The 16,706-nt window shown below is 46.1% G+C and overlaps 2 protein-coding genes across 2 annotated transcripts in view; one reads left to right on the forward strand and one right to left on the reverse strand.

The window, feature by feature from the left end:
* The window catches only part of FHDC1 (FH2 domain containing 1), a 41,768-nt gene extending 31,698 nt beyond the window's left edge, over positions 1-10,070 (reverse strand). Inside the window, exons 1-2 of the mRNA XM_050791062.1 lie at positions 10,016-10,070; positions 4,450-5,074 (exon numbers count right to left, since the gene is read on the reverse strand). Of these exons, the coding sequence (XP_050647019.1) occupies positions 4,450-4,947 (498 nt within the window). The 5' untranslated portion in view covers positions 4,948-5,074; positions 10,016-10,070. The remainder of the gene's footprint in view (positions 1-4,449; positions 5,075-10,015) is intronic.
* LOC126954972 (peptidyl-prolyl cis-trans isomerase FKBP1A) overlaps positions 1-16,706 on the forward strand; it is a 1,061,339-nt gene that overhangs the window by 124,790 nt on the left and 919,843 nt on the right. The gene's annotated exons all lie outside the window — the stretch shown is intronic.

The raw sequence follows: 16,706 nt of genomic DNA on the forward strand, positions 1-16,706 counted from the left end.
CTGGCATCATAACAAAAGGTGAGAATGACTGACAGCTGAATTACAGCGTGGGAGAATAAAATATTTAATATTACTTGTCATAAATTTAGAAAAACCAGTCTTCCTTCCATCCTTCCCTTCTCTCTGTCTCTCTCTGTCTGTCTGTCTCTCTCTCTCTCTCTCCTCTGTGGTCTTCTTTTTCTAATTAGCCATTTTATTTATTTCCTAGATGGTCAATGTTATATGGCTGCAGACATCATAGTGAATGACCTCAGGTGTTCCAATATCTATGTTTTCTTTGTGAGCCCCAATTTTGATCTGTTGATGCCTCATAAGCTGATCCCTTTGTGCTTTTGGTTCAGTTCTGTCCAGTTCAGTAACCTTTTGTTTCCTTTGGAAGATACCAAATGGCTAAGATATAGCCTTCCCTTTAAGAGCTGGTCAAACTGTAGAGGGAGACACACACCCTCAGCTAACACTGGTGGAAGGCTCCCAGGAGGCCTGAGGAATGTCAGTAATAGAGGGTCAGGAGCTACAGGGCTTCTAAGGGGATGGGATCAGCAACTCTGAGAAGAAGATGAGTTTAAGCTGAATCTCTCTGTTCTCATCCCCAGCAATATGTCTTTATTTCTAATTGCTTTATTACAGTTTAATTATTATTATACTATCATATCTACAGTCTCTTAGAGTTAATTTTTAGTTAACAAAGATACAAGGATAGTAACATTTCATAACTTCCCATACTATATGTCTTTTTTTCTTTTTTTTCCTTTTTTTTTTTTTGAGACAGAGTCTCGCTCTGTTGCCCAAGCTAGAGCATAGTGGCTTGATCTCTGCTCACTGCAACCTCCCCCACCCACATTCAAGCGATTCTCATCCCTCAGCTTCCTGAGGGCCTGGGATTACAGGCATGTAACATCATGCCGGGCTAATGTTTGTATTTTTAGTAGAGACAGGGTTTCACCATGTTGGCCAGGCTGGTCTCGAACTCCTGGCCTCAAGTGATCTGCCTGCCTCAGCCTCCCACAGTGCTGGGACTACAGGTGTGAGCCACCGTGCCCATCCCCATACTAAATGTTCTAACTCACTATTTAAATGTTGTTCTTTCTAAGTTCAGCCATTCTCCCATCTTCCATATCTTGCAGCAAATTTCTTGCTTGCAAGTACAATGGAACTTATTAGTAATGATGTGTAAGGCTTTAAAGTATAAACCAATCACATAATGTCAGGCTGTTTCTGTAGGAGGTTATGATATTTCAAGGGTCATAGTCTGTGCCTGGGCAAGTTTGAACCTCCAGAACGGCAGCCTGTGTTGTAATGTGGTGATGCTGTGGCTCTGGGCTCAGGAGCAGTGCTTCTGCTGAACAGGCTGAGGAGGGAATTCTGCAGTCCACACAGACAGATGGCAGGACTATTACTTTTGACCCTGGACTCCGCTTACTGCAAAGTGAGTTGGAAGATTTATTACTGATCTTTGTTAGACAATAACCCTGCTGAGTTCTAACTTCTTCAGAAGAAAATTGAAGGAAGGAAGAAAAGAGCATGTACCATATTCTTTTACTGCAAGAGAAGTATATATAATACTTCTAGCCACGCTACAGATAACATGAAAATTGAAAATAATTCTGGATAATCTCAGTTATGTGACAACATTACCTAATGCACTTAAAGGGATCATTCTCAACTATTTATCATACCCAAATACGGAAGAGTTGCAGAGTTAGATTATCTTATGATACACAGTCACGGTGATTTACTTTTTCTTTCTAGTATGCTGTCTCTCAGACCAGGACCCACAAGTGTTAAAAGCAAAGATTTCTGTACACCCATGTACACAGCAGCATAGTCACAAGAGCCAAAAGGTGGAAGCGACCCAGCTGTCCATCAACAGATGAGTGGATAAACCAATGTGGTCTATACATACAATGGAATAGCATTCAGCTTTAAAATTCTGACACATGCTACAACACGGATGAACCTTGAGGACATTATGCTAAGTGAAATAAACCAGTGACAAAAAAGACAAATATGACATGATTCCACCAAAGGAGGTACCTAAAGGAGTCCAACTTATAGAAACAGAAAGTAGAATGATGGCTGCCAGGGGCTAGGTAAAGAGGGGAACGGACAGTTCTGATTTAACAGGTATGGAGTTTCAGTTCCGCAGGATGAAAAGTGTTCTGGAGAAGGAAGGTGGTGATGGTTGCACAACAATGTGGATGTACTTAACGTCAACAAACTGTTTAAAAATGGTTAGGCCAGGCGCAGTGGTTCACGCCTGTCATCCCAGCACTTTGGGAGGCCGAGGTGGGCAGATCACTTGAGGTCAGGAGTTCAAGACCAGCTGGGTCAAAATGGTGAAACCCCATGTCTACTAAAAATACAAAAATTAGCTGGGTATTGTGGCACGCTCCTGTAATCCGAGCTACTCAGGAGGCTGAGGAACGAGACTCTCCTGAACCCAGAAGGTGGAGGTTGCAGTGAGCCAAGAGTGTACCACTGCACTCCAGATTGGGTGACAGAACGAGACTCTGTCTCAAAAAAAAAAAAAAAAAAAAAACTTTTTAAAAATGGTTAAGATGCTAAATTTTTATGTTATGTTATTTCACCACAATTAAAAATAATTTTAAGACCATTTAAAAAATAATTCTTAAAAAATAAGTTAATGACAAAAGTGTAAAAATCTGCGTAGGGTGCAGGGGTGGAGGAAGGCAATTGAGACAGAGTATTTTTTTTCCCTGAATTTCAGATCTGCTTTAGAAATGGACATCTCTGCTTCCATCATAGCTGAGAAAAGATGCCACACCCCTGCCACTTTCCTCTCTCTCTCTCTCTCTCTCTCTCCGAGTGGTTCTTAACCTCTCTTTAATTTGGGAACATAAAGCAGCAAGTTCCCCTTAGCCTCCTGAAATTTTCCCAATTCACAAACGATGCCAACTACTCCAGCCTGACAGCTGCCTCCCCGGACACGGTGAGCTAGCCCTCTTCTGTTACAGGCGCTTTGGTGAGACACAGGCCTCGTTTCCATGTGGGCCCACCCAATAGTTACTTCAGTATTCTTGAATTTCAGTAAAGAGAGCTGGGAGACAATAGTGAGAAATGACCTACTGTACAATAAAGAACCTCTGTTGGGAGCTGGGGCAAAGGCCAGGGTACTAAGGAAATGACTTCTTGCTCCTTCCAATATTGAAAGGATACTCTAGCAAATAAAAGGACTTTGCATAAAAGGAAGAGACAGGCAAGCCTGTGTTCAGCACTGATGGCACTAAGGGTTCTCATGAAGATTTCCTTCTCAGATTTATGCCACAGTTTACATATAACCCCGGTGTGTCCTGCATTTCATAAAAAAATAGACTCTTGGCTATTTCAACAGGAGATCACACAATCAGCTTTAAGGGCCCACCAGTGAATTAGTGGAGAGAAGGAGTTAACATGTTCCTGAGCCAGAAAGAGAAAAGAGGTCAATATTGTTGGCTCAAGAATTCAATAATGCATGGAGCTCCTACTCCATCCCAGGGCCCTGCCCATTCTCTTATCTAATCAGCTCCATCTCTGACCTGTTTTCTCTGCTCCTTTACGACATATTTTTAAATGATGAATTTCTGTTGTCTTTCTCTGTTTTGTTGTTGTGCTTTGTGTGTGGGGGGGCAGCATTCTTTCCTTTTATTTTTATTTATATTTATCTTTTCTAGCAGGTAGAGGTTTCTTCAAGTTTCTAAATCGACAGTGTTTACAAATGTAATTTTTGATGCAGTTTCTGTAATATATGGTGATCTGCAGCTCTGGGATCATGCTTTCAGTTAACTTCCTGAAACTTAATAGCTTTATTTTTTCTCAAAGTAACACATTTAGTGTTAACTAGAAACATCCTTCCTATACAATCTCTCTGAAAACAGCTTTATGCTTTGTCTCTTTGGAAGCCTCTGTTCCCCAACAGCCATAATCTAGTTCAGAGATCTGAGGAATGAAGGCCATCTCGAAACACTTGTTATATACAAACTAGAGGAGAAAATAAGGGTAAAATCCTAAGGATGGACGTCAGCTGATGGTGTTATTTAACAAAAGGTAGTCTGCCCCAGTCAGCTCCAGTTCATTCCAGATAACCAATTTTAGAAACTCAGTTTTTGTTTCAACAGAGACTAACGATCCTGGACTTCAGCAGAATTCTCCAATAGGGGAACCTTCAGCAGATGTGCTAGAGATAGGGGCAGTGATCCCAAATAGCATGTTTTCTGCATGAGGTCATAATCCACCAGGGCGTCTGGGAGGATACAGCACGCACACTTCTTACACTTTCTCAATACTCAGTTCAAGCTCATCGTAAAGACTCTGCCTATCATTTCCAAGGCACATTTGCTTCTATTATCTCATTTCTTAGGGATGTCTAGCAATTGTTTCAAATGTACACACATCCCAAAACACAAAACAATGCAGTATGTGGAGGATTAGCCCTCCACCTTGCATTCTTACCTCTTCTCGAGCTTCTCTGAAGGATGAATTTGAAGTTCTTCCTCTCCTAGGAAGGGAAGACTTGGTGGTGTCTTCCTGCTGCCCAAAGAGCTCCTCAATGGTCTTTGTATCAATTTGGTAGTGATGCTCCTGCCTGGCTGCCAAGGTCCAGATGTTGGTTTTGCCCCGAACTTGCTCCTCCGGAATAGTTTTCCAAAAAAAGCTTCTCATTCGCTTTTTCTTACCAAGGTGGCTGTAGCCGTTCATATGAGTAGTTGGGGGTGGGCCTGGTGGGGGAGGTGGGATGGGAGGCTCCCCAGGAAGTGGAGGTGGTGGGGGTGGAGGAGGGGAGGAAGGACACTCTTCCCTTGAACATGAACATGGTGGAGATGGAGGGGGTGGAGGAGGAGGTGGAGGAGGTACTGGAGGCGGTGTCTGCCCAATCATGAATCCAGGTGCTGTGGCAATATTCCCATTTTCTTTATCACTGGCCAAGGAGACACAATTCATAACATGCATAGTACTGTCGCCTCCTATGGAGATAATTTCTTGGCCTTGGAGAAGACGACACAAACATCAAACCTGTGTAGCACTTTTTCACCTGCTATCTGCCGCCAGAATAAAGGGCAACTGTCCTCTTCCAAACCTACCAAGATAAAACGAATATAAAATTAGTTACAGACAAACAGTTTCACATCAGCATCTCCCTTCAGAGGCTAGATCAATCCTCTCATATGAGTTAGATATGAAAATCAATGAGGGGCAACACATCCCAAGTTGCATTACAAGGAACCGATGCTTTTCTAAATGTGAATCAAATTTTACTACCTGGAAATTCTGCCAAAAATATTGCAACAAATCCAATTGGAAACCTTACATTAATCAACAAAGCACATACATATTGAGAGCCTGCTATAGGCTCAGCAAGTATTGCTCACTTTATGAATAAACTACTTGTTTACTAACTAGTTTGTTCTCTTTGGACAATGGTTGCCCAACCCCTAGGGAAACTGCCCAAATTGCTGAAGCATTAGGCATTAGTGACCCTACCTTTTTCCAGTCTGGACATGTCTCCTACCAATCATGGCTCAAAAAAGGCATCTTGCACCGTGGACGGATAAGGCAGGGTATTTGGAGATAATATAATAATGGCCTAGCTCATTTCCCTGGAATCAGGGCCACCATATTTCTGCTCTACCTGGTGATGTGGCTTTCCCCCAGATAGAGAAAAGAACAGCAGATATGAAAAATGAGATTCCAGCCCTAAATCAAGCTTTACTGCTTACAGTTTTAGACAAGTCACTTCGCCTCACTAGACTTCCATTTTCTCATTTGTAAAATTAGGAGAACACATTAAATGACCTCTATCATCTTGGATTCTAGTTAAGCCACTCTTTGGAAACCATCACCTGCCTCTTCTGCTTCTGACACTTTTAGCAAAGAAGAGAAATGCCCAAGGACATGCTGCCCATGTCACATCTACCCCATGTCTCTTATACACAGTCACCAACTTACTTTAGAGGGTTGCATTTTTATGGAATTTCAAATGGTTTTTTTTGATGCTGGGCTGTTACCGATCTGATGTGAGAGGTCAAAACAACTAAATTTCTTCAGATATGAGAACAGGTAAGTGGGAGTGCAGAAAAGGCCCCATGCAGGCTATTGAGTGAGCACCCCAACTAGGTGGGAGTGTGGAAAGGGGACTATTTCCTGCAGATCACAAAGGGCCATACACAATGGCTTTTTACACTGCACTTCGGGATGTAATTATCTTTTTACAGCACCACTGTCAAAGCCCATACTTACAAACATAACTTAATCAAATAATTTTGGACTACACAGAAGTAAACAATCTGATCTCACAGATTCAAATATTACAAAATGATTTACATAGAACCATATCCAAAAGACAGGGCTGCCTTGGGAATAAGAGTGGAGATTCTAGGAATAGACTGCTTTTTCTCAGAAAGTTCTGCTGCTTTCAAGATGTGCAACGTGAGATGAGGTCAGTAACGTCACCTACATTTCAGCATCTCATCTACAATATGAGGAAATACTTGTTCCATTGGTTTGTATAAAAATAAAGAGCTAACACATGTATGGTCCTTACTAAGATGCCTGGTACATAGTTAGCTATTATTTATAACAATAACAAGCTGTTATCATATGTGCATATTACTTCCCTTTATTTTCACAGGTATTACATTTGCTTTAACATACGTATTGGGTTTATAGATAAAATGCCAAGTTACCCCTGGCTACTAGGAACAAACTTGTAATATTTCCATTCTTTGCTATCGAAGTTTGTGAGATCTGTCCTTTCTCAATTCTTGGTGATCATCTATTAAATTGTCTCCATATTTCAAAAGCAAATATTTTAATGAAACATTTGAATATTGGAGTTCTGAAAACTGCCTCTATATGGGAGGAAAACGGCATTTCCAGCTATTAATTGGATACTTTAAAAAATCATTTTAACCATTTTTAAGTGTGCAATTTAGTGGCATTAAGTACATTCACAGTGTTGCACAGCCATCACCACTGAATAGTTTTTAAATAAGTAAAATAGAAAATATTTTTTCAAGCTGACATACAGCTCACTTGAGAGGCAACTGGCTTCTAGAAGGAGTTTTCATAATTATCATTAGGGGCATAACTAGGCTGTTTTCATAGTTGGCACCCTTAAAGCAAATGACTCATTGTCAATTACAGTTTATAGTTATATTTGAACTCTTCTTTTTCAAGACTGTGCAGGTAATTTTGGCAGTTTATCCTTACATATTTAAAAATACTTCAGTACATAAAACATCTCATGTATAGAAGAGTGGTTAATCCTCCAATTTACCTCCAATTCCAGATATGCTGACTTATTTATAGATTATCCCTCTTAAGAATGGTGATAAGCTCAAAAAGTCTCCAATCTAGAAAGCAATAACTCATTCAGTGCTGCCTATGTACAGATGTGCCACTAAACCTCACAATGCAAATACAGAGATATTGACAAAGACTAAGGAAGACTATATACTCCAAGGTTAAGCAACCTCACTGTTTCCTAACAACAAAGCCAGAAAGGTGCACGTTTTAGTACTGTGCTTTGCACAGAGGAAGTGTCAGATAAACAATTGTCAAAGTAAAAAGTGACACTTGTTAGCTCTGTATTGGGATGATTCTAACCAATGCCCCATGTAAAAGAATGTTATTTTTAAGTTAAAGGAAACAAAAGAAAATGTACAACACTGTCCCTGGTATGCTGTCTGATTAATTTTTTCCCAGGGTAACACACAAAGATCCTAGCCCCGCAACAGCAACAGCTTCTAATGAATAGGTTCGCCAGCAATGATTAGCCAAGACACTAATGCTTTTACTACCCTTACTCCAATAGGGTTTCCCCCTGGGCCAGGATGCCAATGTGAAAGAGGTGGCAGGAAAAGCAGAGTACAGACAGAATTCTAACCCTTTCCACAGCCACATGGAAATTAAAATAGAGAATATACAAAAGAATGCTGGATTTGCTGCAGTACTGCCCACAGTAGAGATGCAAACACACACTCTCCAGGTACACTAGGAGAACGCAGGTGATGCCGCAGCCCTAACAGACCACACTGACTGCCTGTTTCTCACAGCTGACAATTGCCAGTAGGGACAATGGGATTAGCCCCCACTCTGTCTGGAAAATGCTAAGTAGTCCCATCAATCTGCCCCTGGGGAAGACAGAGACAGGCCTGTATGTAAGAGCTCAGCTACAGGTTGGAGACCTCAGCAACAGGATGAGGATAGCTGCTAAGGCTGACAAGTGCCCAGCTCTGAGTAAAATGCAGAGCTGTCATGGCTGGGTTCTGAAGATGGGAATGTCTCTTCAAGTCCCCTAAGTGCTACTCATGAACCATCAGAGTTGTGTTTGAGTGATAGACTCTCCCAAAGAGGCTGTAGCTCAGTTGAGCATCTTTTAAGTATGTGAAATTTCAATAAAGCAATGCTGTGATCATGTACTTAACTTCTAGTTAATTGGCAGGCAACAAATCTTAGAACGTTCATTAAGGGTCTTCAAAGCTGCCCCCGGCCCCCTCCTAAGCTCTCTTGCCTAAACAGCCCGCTGTACTTTTTCCTTGGTGTCAGAAACATCTCTATAAGTTCTAGTCTCAGCCGGGCGTGGTGGTTCACGCCTGTAATCCCAGCACTTTGGGAGACCGAGGTGGGCAAATCAGGAGATGAGGAGATCAAGACCATCCTGTCCAACATGATGAAACCCATCTCTACTAAAACACAAACACACACACACACACACACATACACACACAGTAGCTGGGCGTGGTGGCGCGCGCCTGTAGTCCCAGCTACTTGGGAGGCTGAGGCAGGACAATCGCTTGAATAAGGGAGTCGGAGGTTGCAGTGAGCCGAGATCGCGCCACAGCACTCCAGAGCCAGACTCCGTCTCAACAGCAAAACAACAATAACCAAAAAAAGAAGTTCACAGCACTCCAGAGCCAGACTCGTCTCAACAACAAAACAATAACCAAAAAAAGAAGTTCTAGTCTCTTGAAAGGAGTCAAGAAAAAAGAGTATGTAGGCTTCATCTCACAGTGTATTTAAGGGGACAGCATGTTCCTGGACGTCAGTTTGGAGCTCAGGACTTTCTTGAACAAGGACCAGTGGGGTCTTGGTGCTCAGCTGGTCACTCACTCCTTTGGTCAACAATAATCAAAAGGAACATCAAGGAAAACCTGCCAGAAACCTTTCCCCTTGACTCCTGGCATGTGCCATAGATGAGGCGGGGGCAGGAAGGGCTGGCGCACGTGCTTCTGATGACAAACCGGGGCAGAGCAAGCCGAGTTTGAAGAGCAGAGGTAGAGAAACACACAGCCCTATTTTACTGCATTTGGGAGAGAAGAAAAGGATGGGGAAAGTATGGACAATTCTAAACTGGAATTCTTACTCTCACTCCACTAATTCGGGAAAAGGCTCCTCCACCACCACTTATCTTTCAAAACTTTTCTTGATTATTAAACACAGAATGTCAGTTGGTACGATACAGTAGGGCCAGAGCCGGACCGTCCAACTCTTCTGTGAGTTCCGTCGTCTGTGTTCCATCTGCCTGTACTCCAGGCAGTAGTGAAAGAACCCAGGACAACGCGTTCCCAGTCAGCGCCTTCAATCTGCAGCACAATGTAAACATTCAGAGACGTCCGAGACCAACACCGGAGAGCAGAGGAAGAATGCCTGTATTTGATTGTACATTTTCAGTTTCTCTTACTGTCCCAAAACCAAGAAAAAAAAAAAAAAAGTACATGCGTGCCAAAGGATGCTCTAGAGAGAGGGAAGGAAGCGCTGGCTGCTCCTTCCAGGAAGACAACTGTGGGTCAGTAGAAGGGGGTCACAGACGGCCGAACCCCGGAGATCCTTTCTGTCCACACAAGAAGTTTGAAAACCGACCATTAAGTCCGGAGGAAATTCGGCCTGGGGGGTCCTGGGTCACCACTTCTTTCAAGTTTGGATACATAGTAGTTTACTAGGTCTCCGCATTAGCCAGCGGTCCGCAGCCTCCTTCCATCCCCAACCCAGAACCCCCGTCCCTGCCCGAGCCACTCACCAGCAAGCCACCAGCTGGACCGCGAAACCCCGGGAAGCCGCACTGGGGGCAGCAAACTGAACCCGAGTGGGCGGCCCCGTGGGCCGCGCGGAGCCCCAGCCGGGTCCTTATCAGCGCCGGGCAGGAGCTCGTCGCGGCACGAGGGTGGGGCGCCGGTGCGCGCGGAGATCGACGCCCACACGCGCCGCGCCGGCTCTGCGGCGGGGAGAGAGGCCGCGGCCTGCAGGGCGGAGACTGCAGGGCGGGCGCCCAGCGCCGGCAGTGCACGACCCTCGGCCTTCCGCAGCGCCGACCGCTCTTCCGTCAGGCGGCTGGAGCAACTCGGTCGGCCGCCGGACCGGATCGCCCATTCCCGGCCCTCCCAACGTCGCGAGGGGGTCTGGGCCCCGCCCCCACCCGCCGAGGGGCCCCAGCTGGAGAGCCCACGCCCCCCACGCCACGCCCCCCGGGGCGCCAGCCCCCCTACGCTGCGCCCAGAAGTGGGGTCGGAGACGGCTAAGGGAGATGTCCATGTAATTGAAACGAAAGTGGGGTGTCTTGCGGCTCGCAGACACCCGGTCTGCGGCGGCCGCGCGCTCCCACCCCACCCCGAGCCTCCGCCGCGACATCTTCCCACGTCCCCCGTCCGGGTCGCAGGCGCGGGGAAAAAGCCTCACGGTCGCACTGCGGCTCTGCCAAAAGGGAGCCGGGACGAGCCGGTGAGAGAAACACGGGGGAGACTCCTGGCGTTTGAAACCGGTCAGAACCCGCTCTCCAAGAGCTGGGGACACCCCTTGTCTGGAGGCTGATCCCCAGCCCACCCGCTTCCTCCCCCTCCCCACACTCCTGCAGGCGCGGGGCGCAACTTGTAACCCGAACTTCGCGCAGCCGGAGCAAGTGTGTCGGGGCGAGAAGCGCCTAGTCCTCGGTCCGCACCACTGCACTGGGTCCCCGCCACCGCCACACCACTATCTCAGGGGCCAGGTGTGGCCCCCGGCTGGCTAGGGAGCCGAGCGCGGCGCCGCGGCTGCGCATTCTGTGCGGGATGCCGCTGTCTCCCACGGGCGGGGATAAACTAGGGGGCGGTTGATCTGAAATTCTTAGCCACGGCTAATAGTCAACCACCCAAGTGCGACCCGGGGCAGCCCGGCAATGCAGCTCGTTCTCCAGACGCGGGTCCACACCGGCGCGTCCTCGCCTCCAGGGACCGATCGCAGTCCTCCAAGGCCGGGTAAGGGCGACCGCCTAAGTTATCCGGGTGGATGTGGAGGGAGCTGGAACCTCCTTTCCAGCTTTCCCGGTGAGGCTCGGAGGAAGCCGAGACCCGGCACCCATCGGCCGCGCTTCTCGGCGCCTCTGCCTCGGGTCCCGGCCAACACCCCGACCCCGACCCTCCCGAGCTGCGGGGCTCCAGCTCCCCGTGTCCCGCGCCGCGGTCGCCCCAGCCTCGGCTGCCCGACTCGCACTCACCCGCGGCCAGCGCCCCCCGCTCCCGGCGCGCAGACCGCTGCAGCCTCCCGCCGCTGTGTCGACGCAGCGGTCTCCTCCCGGTCACTGCAGGCCCCGCAGCCCCGGAGCGCGAGGGGGCAGGGCGGGGCGGGGCGCTGCGGCGGTCTCAGGTAACAAAGCTGCGGCCCCGCTGCTCCTGGCCCGTCGCGAAGGGCAGCGCGCCCTTTCCTGCTCCGCCCCTCCCTCGCCCCCCCTTCCACCCTCCGCGCGCCACCGTCACCGCCACGCGCTCACCTTCACCTGCGTGGGGCCCCGGGGGAGACGCTTCGGGGCACACTGCTCTCCGCACCTGAAGGCTGGCGCGGGGCTAGGCCCGGGGCCGCCGAGAGATGTAGGGGCGGCAAGAGATGGAGATAGCTGGGCTGCCCAGAAGAGCCAGGTGTCCTCGGGAACGGGCAAGAGGAGGCGCCAAGCTGGCTTCTGAACCGGCAAGTGCCTTTTACAAAGGAGCCTTTGCGGCAGCCTCCCGGGAACCCTCTCTTGTGCACACGAGCGCGCACACACTCTTATATACACGCGCGCGCGCGCTCGCGCGCACACACACACACACACACACACACACACACACACACCCGCACACGCCCCCCAACGCACGCGCCGGACCACCCTCTGCCCCAACACTTTCTTCTCCCTGGAAACCTAGTAGCACTTGGGCGAACTGTCCTGTCCCAGCTCCTGCAGCTGAAACCTGGCTGGGCCAGAGCTTCCCAAAGGTCAGCTCCTCCCTGGGGCCTGCCAATCTGTAAGTTTGTTGCCGTTTTTATTTTGTTTTTGTTTTTAATTCTCTATAATGATAACAGGAACCTTTAGGTTGTATTAAAGCGTAAAAAGACCCCTCAAAAATTTTTGCCAGGCCTGATCGAATGAACGCACGATGTCTGGGAAACGCACACTCCTCACAGAAAGAAACAGGGGAATCGATTTTATCACTTTTTTTTTTCTTTTTTTCCTTCAAAGTGACTTGGGCCGCCAAGCAGTGAGAAGCAAGTAGTCAAAGAAAACATCCCGGGCAAACCGGCTGACCGAAAATCCACTGCCGGGGTAGGGAGGCGCCCTCTACGGGGATGAAGTCATCGCTACCTTTGACTCTTTGATTCTAGATAATCGACCAAGACTTTTCCAGCCTCATGCCTGACGCCTTTCGCTTCCTCCACCCTGGTCCTCAGTCCCTGAACTCCCAGGACAGAATTCCTGGCCTCCATATGCAAGCCTTGGATCGAGAAAGAGAAACTATTAGTGTAAACAAACCCATCAACAAAAACCAGAACTGTGCCTGCCAATAGCCCATTTCTTGGCCATTGATCCGAGCATGAAGAGAAATGGATCCAACTAAGAGAACCTTAAAATCTTAAGGAATAAGAAAATGTAATAAAGAGAAAGACAATGTCATGCTCAGGGAGCTAATATTAATCCCAAAGGAATATTGACTGTTCAGGCTCAAGTTAAATTACAGCAGATCGAAAGTGAGGAGTGGAGTGGCATCTTCTTTTCTTTTACTGTCGACTTTGTTAAATGGGGACTCCACACTCCCTGCCTACTCTTCCCTCCTCAACCCCATGACAGTGGCATCCCCGCAACTGTATTGAGCATGCGCTCTAAAAACAGTTACTTTTTGAGAAGTCAAGTCTGGTGACCCATCCTCAGCTCCTCGTCCCTTTGATCTCCTTGGCAGCATCCTACCCTAAGGCCTTCTCTATGCTTCTCTGGCCTTCTCTGCTGACCCTTCTCTTCCTTTGAGGAGAGTAACAAGGTTCTTCCAACTCTTGATCTCCCATTATCCCATAAAAATACCTTCTGATTTCAAATTGAACCCATCCAGATGTCGTGGGGCCTGAAGCTTGTATAACTCCTCCGGGAGCTTCTTAAAGGAAAGCAACAAAAACTTACAAATGTAATACTAGACATGTATCCTTGGAAGGGCCCAGGGAAAATGAGGGACTTGGAAACTTGAGCTTCAAGGTACATCTCCGGGTTTCTCTTCAATGTCAGGGACTCTTGAATCCATATGGTCGTTGTAAAATTTCAAGTCCAAATTCAAATATCCAAAAGTCAACTCATCTTTCCCTCAAAACTAGTACTCTTCCCGCACCCATCACCTCCCCCTCTTTACCTAAGACCTGGTTTTTCTGTTTGAAATCCTAGCTTTTCCTTTGCTTCATTTTCTCTCTTAAATTCTTTAAAATTCAAGTATTTGCTAAATTTGCTGCTCTTTCCCAAGTAACCTGTCTTATTTTTTACATGCACCATCACCGCAGTAACTGTAAGTAGTGGAAGGGGGAACCAGTATTTATCTGCTGTTGGCCACATATCAGGCACCACACTTGATTCTCACCATGATCCTATAAGCATTCGGATTTGCCGGCTTAGGTTAAATTGGATACCTACATCTACTGCCTTGGTGTTCTTTCTGCTTCTCTCTTCTTCCTAAATCCATCCCAAAACTGCTGTCAGTTCACTGTTTTTAAAAGTCTGATTTCATCACATTACCTACCTCTTCAAAACCTTCTGCAGATTCCCATGTGTTCCTCCAGGAAGAAGGCAGCATTCTTCAGTCTGACAATCTGGCAGCATCCTACGTTTATCTTCCACAATTGGATGTGTCCCATTTCACTCAAGCAGTGGGGTGTACTGCCCCTGAATATGTCATTGCTTATTTTGACTTTTTTTTTGTTTTTGAGACGGAGTCTCACTCTGTTGCCATGCTGGAGTGCAGTGGAGCGATCTGAGCTCACTGCAATTTCTACCTCCCGGGTTCAAGCGATTTTCCTGCCTCAGCCTCCCAAGTAGCTGGAATTACAAGTGTGCACCACCACACCAGGCTAATTTTTGTATTTTTAGTAGAGATGGGGTTTCACCATGTTGGCCAGAATGATCTCGATCTCCTGACCTTGTGATCCACCCACTTCAGCCTCCCAAAGTGCTGGGATTAATATACATAAGCCACCGTGCCTGGCCTATTTTGACTCTTATTTTTCAAATTGTACATAGGACATGGTCAAAAAGTGCTTCAGTGAAGCATGGCACAACTCTTAAATAGAGTTCTTATCTTGATGGATTGGATCTAAAGCTGCAAGTCTAGAAGACAATTTATTCTTCGTCTACTAATATACTGATTGTCCATCTGTATCCCCAAAATGTGCCAACCAGCCTTTGAGTAAGGCTGGAAAGGCTCCTGGAGCCCAGTGTGCCCAAAGTCTGCCCAGCCACTGGCATTCGTGGCTTGGAGGTGGCACTGCTGGAATTGCAGAGCTCTTGAGCAGTGGACAGTGTGACCAGCTCTCAGTTTTCCAATGAGGCCAGACCTCCCGGAAAGTGTGTTAGATAACTCAGTGTGGCCCAGAAAATGGGTCTGTACCAGGCACTGGTACCAGGCCCTGCAGAAGAACTGCTGTGTTTTCCTGATTCCATTTGCAGCTTGCTCTTCGCTCTCCCTGGGTTGCCCTTTCCGGAATGCTGTATTTCCTACACCCAGTTTATTTTGATTCTTATGGTTTCTGCCTCCTTGGCCCAGAGGCTTTTAGTTTCTCCTACATCACGTATTTTGTATTTCAATCTGTCATTAGGAACAACTAAACAAAGCCTTCAAAATGAATCAAATTTCAGAATCCATGTAAAACAGACTTTTAGTATTTGCTTAAGGAGTAAGCCTACATGAGCTGACTTCATGGGCCCTCTAGGATACAGACTGAGATCTTTACTTAATCTTTAATCATTATTTTTCTTAAAATATATATTTGATTAGATCAGTTGTTCAGTATTAAGATTCCTGGCTGTTTTTGCCTTTTAAAATTGGAAACTGCAGAAACAAACAAACTCTGTCCACATTATAGTTAAATAGATTTGCAGACAAATGCAAAGGCTTGCCAACCCTCTGACCTTGCTTCCTTCAAAGGGTGGCAAGTGTAAAATAAAATCAGCAGAATTGTTACTGTTACCATAAAATGCAAATTTGTATCAAATACCTTATTGGCAATTTTCCAAATAACTTTTTTTTTTGAGATAATAGTCTCACTCTGTTGCCCAGGCTAGAGTACAGTGACACAAACATCCTCCCACCTCATCTCCCAAAGTGTCATGGTTACAGGCATGAGCCACTGTGTCTGGCCCCAAACAACTTTTGAACTGAAAAAATAATACTTTATTTCTGATTTTTAAATTTATTTTTTATTTTTTTAATAGAGACAGGATCTCACAATGTTGCCCAGGCTATTCTGTAACTTCTGGCCTCAAGCAATCCTCCTGCCTTGGCCTCCCAAAGTGCTGGGATTTTAGATGTGAGCCACCACTCAGCCAATACTTCATTTTTGAAGGCTAACAAATTTAAATGGAAAGTTGCCTTTAAATACTGTAAGTTATGACTAGGCTCTGATCATTAAGAAGGAGAAGAGGGAGAAAGGGAGAAATATTTTTCTGAATGCTAAGTAGTGATTTTTGAAGTTTTTTTTTTGAGACAGGGTCTTGCTCCATCACCCAGGCTGGAGTACAGTGGCGTGGTTACTGCTCACTGCAGCCTCAACCTCCTGGGCTCAACTGATCCTCCCACTTCAGCCTCCCAAGTAGGTGGGACTATAGCCACGTGCCACCATGCCCAGCTAACTTTTGTATTTTTTGTAAAGACAGGGTTGAAAATTTAAAATAGAAAATGCTTCCACATGTGATGTTAGTATCTAATGTAGCATCAATGACATTTGCCTTGCCAGAAGTAAATAAGGGTATTGTCAACAGTAGTGCCTGATTTGTTTGAAAGTAGGAGAGATTAAAGACAACCTTTACCCAACATACAGGAATGAGGTAGTAAGATAATGTGATGACTCTCATGCCTGCCTATCTATATTGTATTTCCTTAGAGCAAATTGTCCCTTTGTTTTTCGTGTGTGTGTGTGTGTGTGTGTGTGTGTGTGTGTGTGTTTTGGAGGCTGGAGATGGAAGAGGAGACTAAGGAAAAAAAACTGTAGACATCACCGAGCTTTTACCCAGAAAACCTCCAGCTAGAGCTCTTTTTAGTTTATAGTTGATTCAGTGCTTAGAAGACTGCTTGCTGTTTGTGTAGGGTCTGGCTGTTATAACATTCAAACCTTGAGGAGAGAAATAGCTGTAAAGTATAACATCAAAACCTTTCATTTCTTTCCATTATTTATCACCAGAAAAAAGTATGTGAGTCTTAATAAGAGGAATTAAGTTAAAGAATTTGTCAGATGCCAGT

The sequence above is a fragment of the Macaca thibetana genome, chromosome 5 (genome assembly GCF_024542745.1).
Source record: "Macaca thibetana thibetana isolate TM-01 chromosome 5, ASM2454274v1, whole genome shotgun sequence".
Lineage (NCBI taxonomy): Eukaryota > Metazoa > Chordata > Mammalia > Primates > Cercopithecidae > Macaca > Macaca thibetana.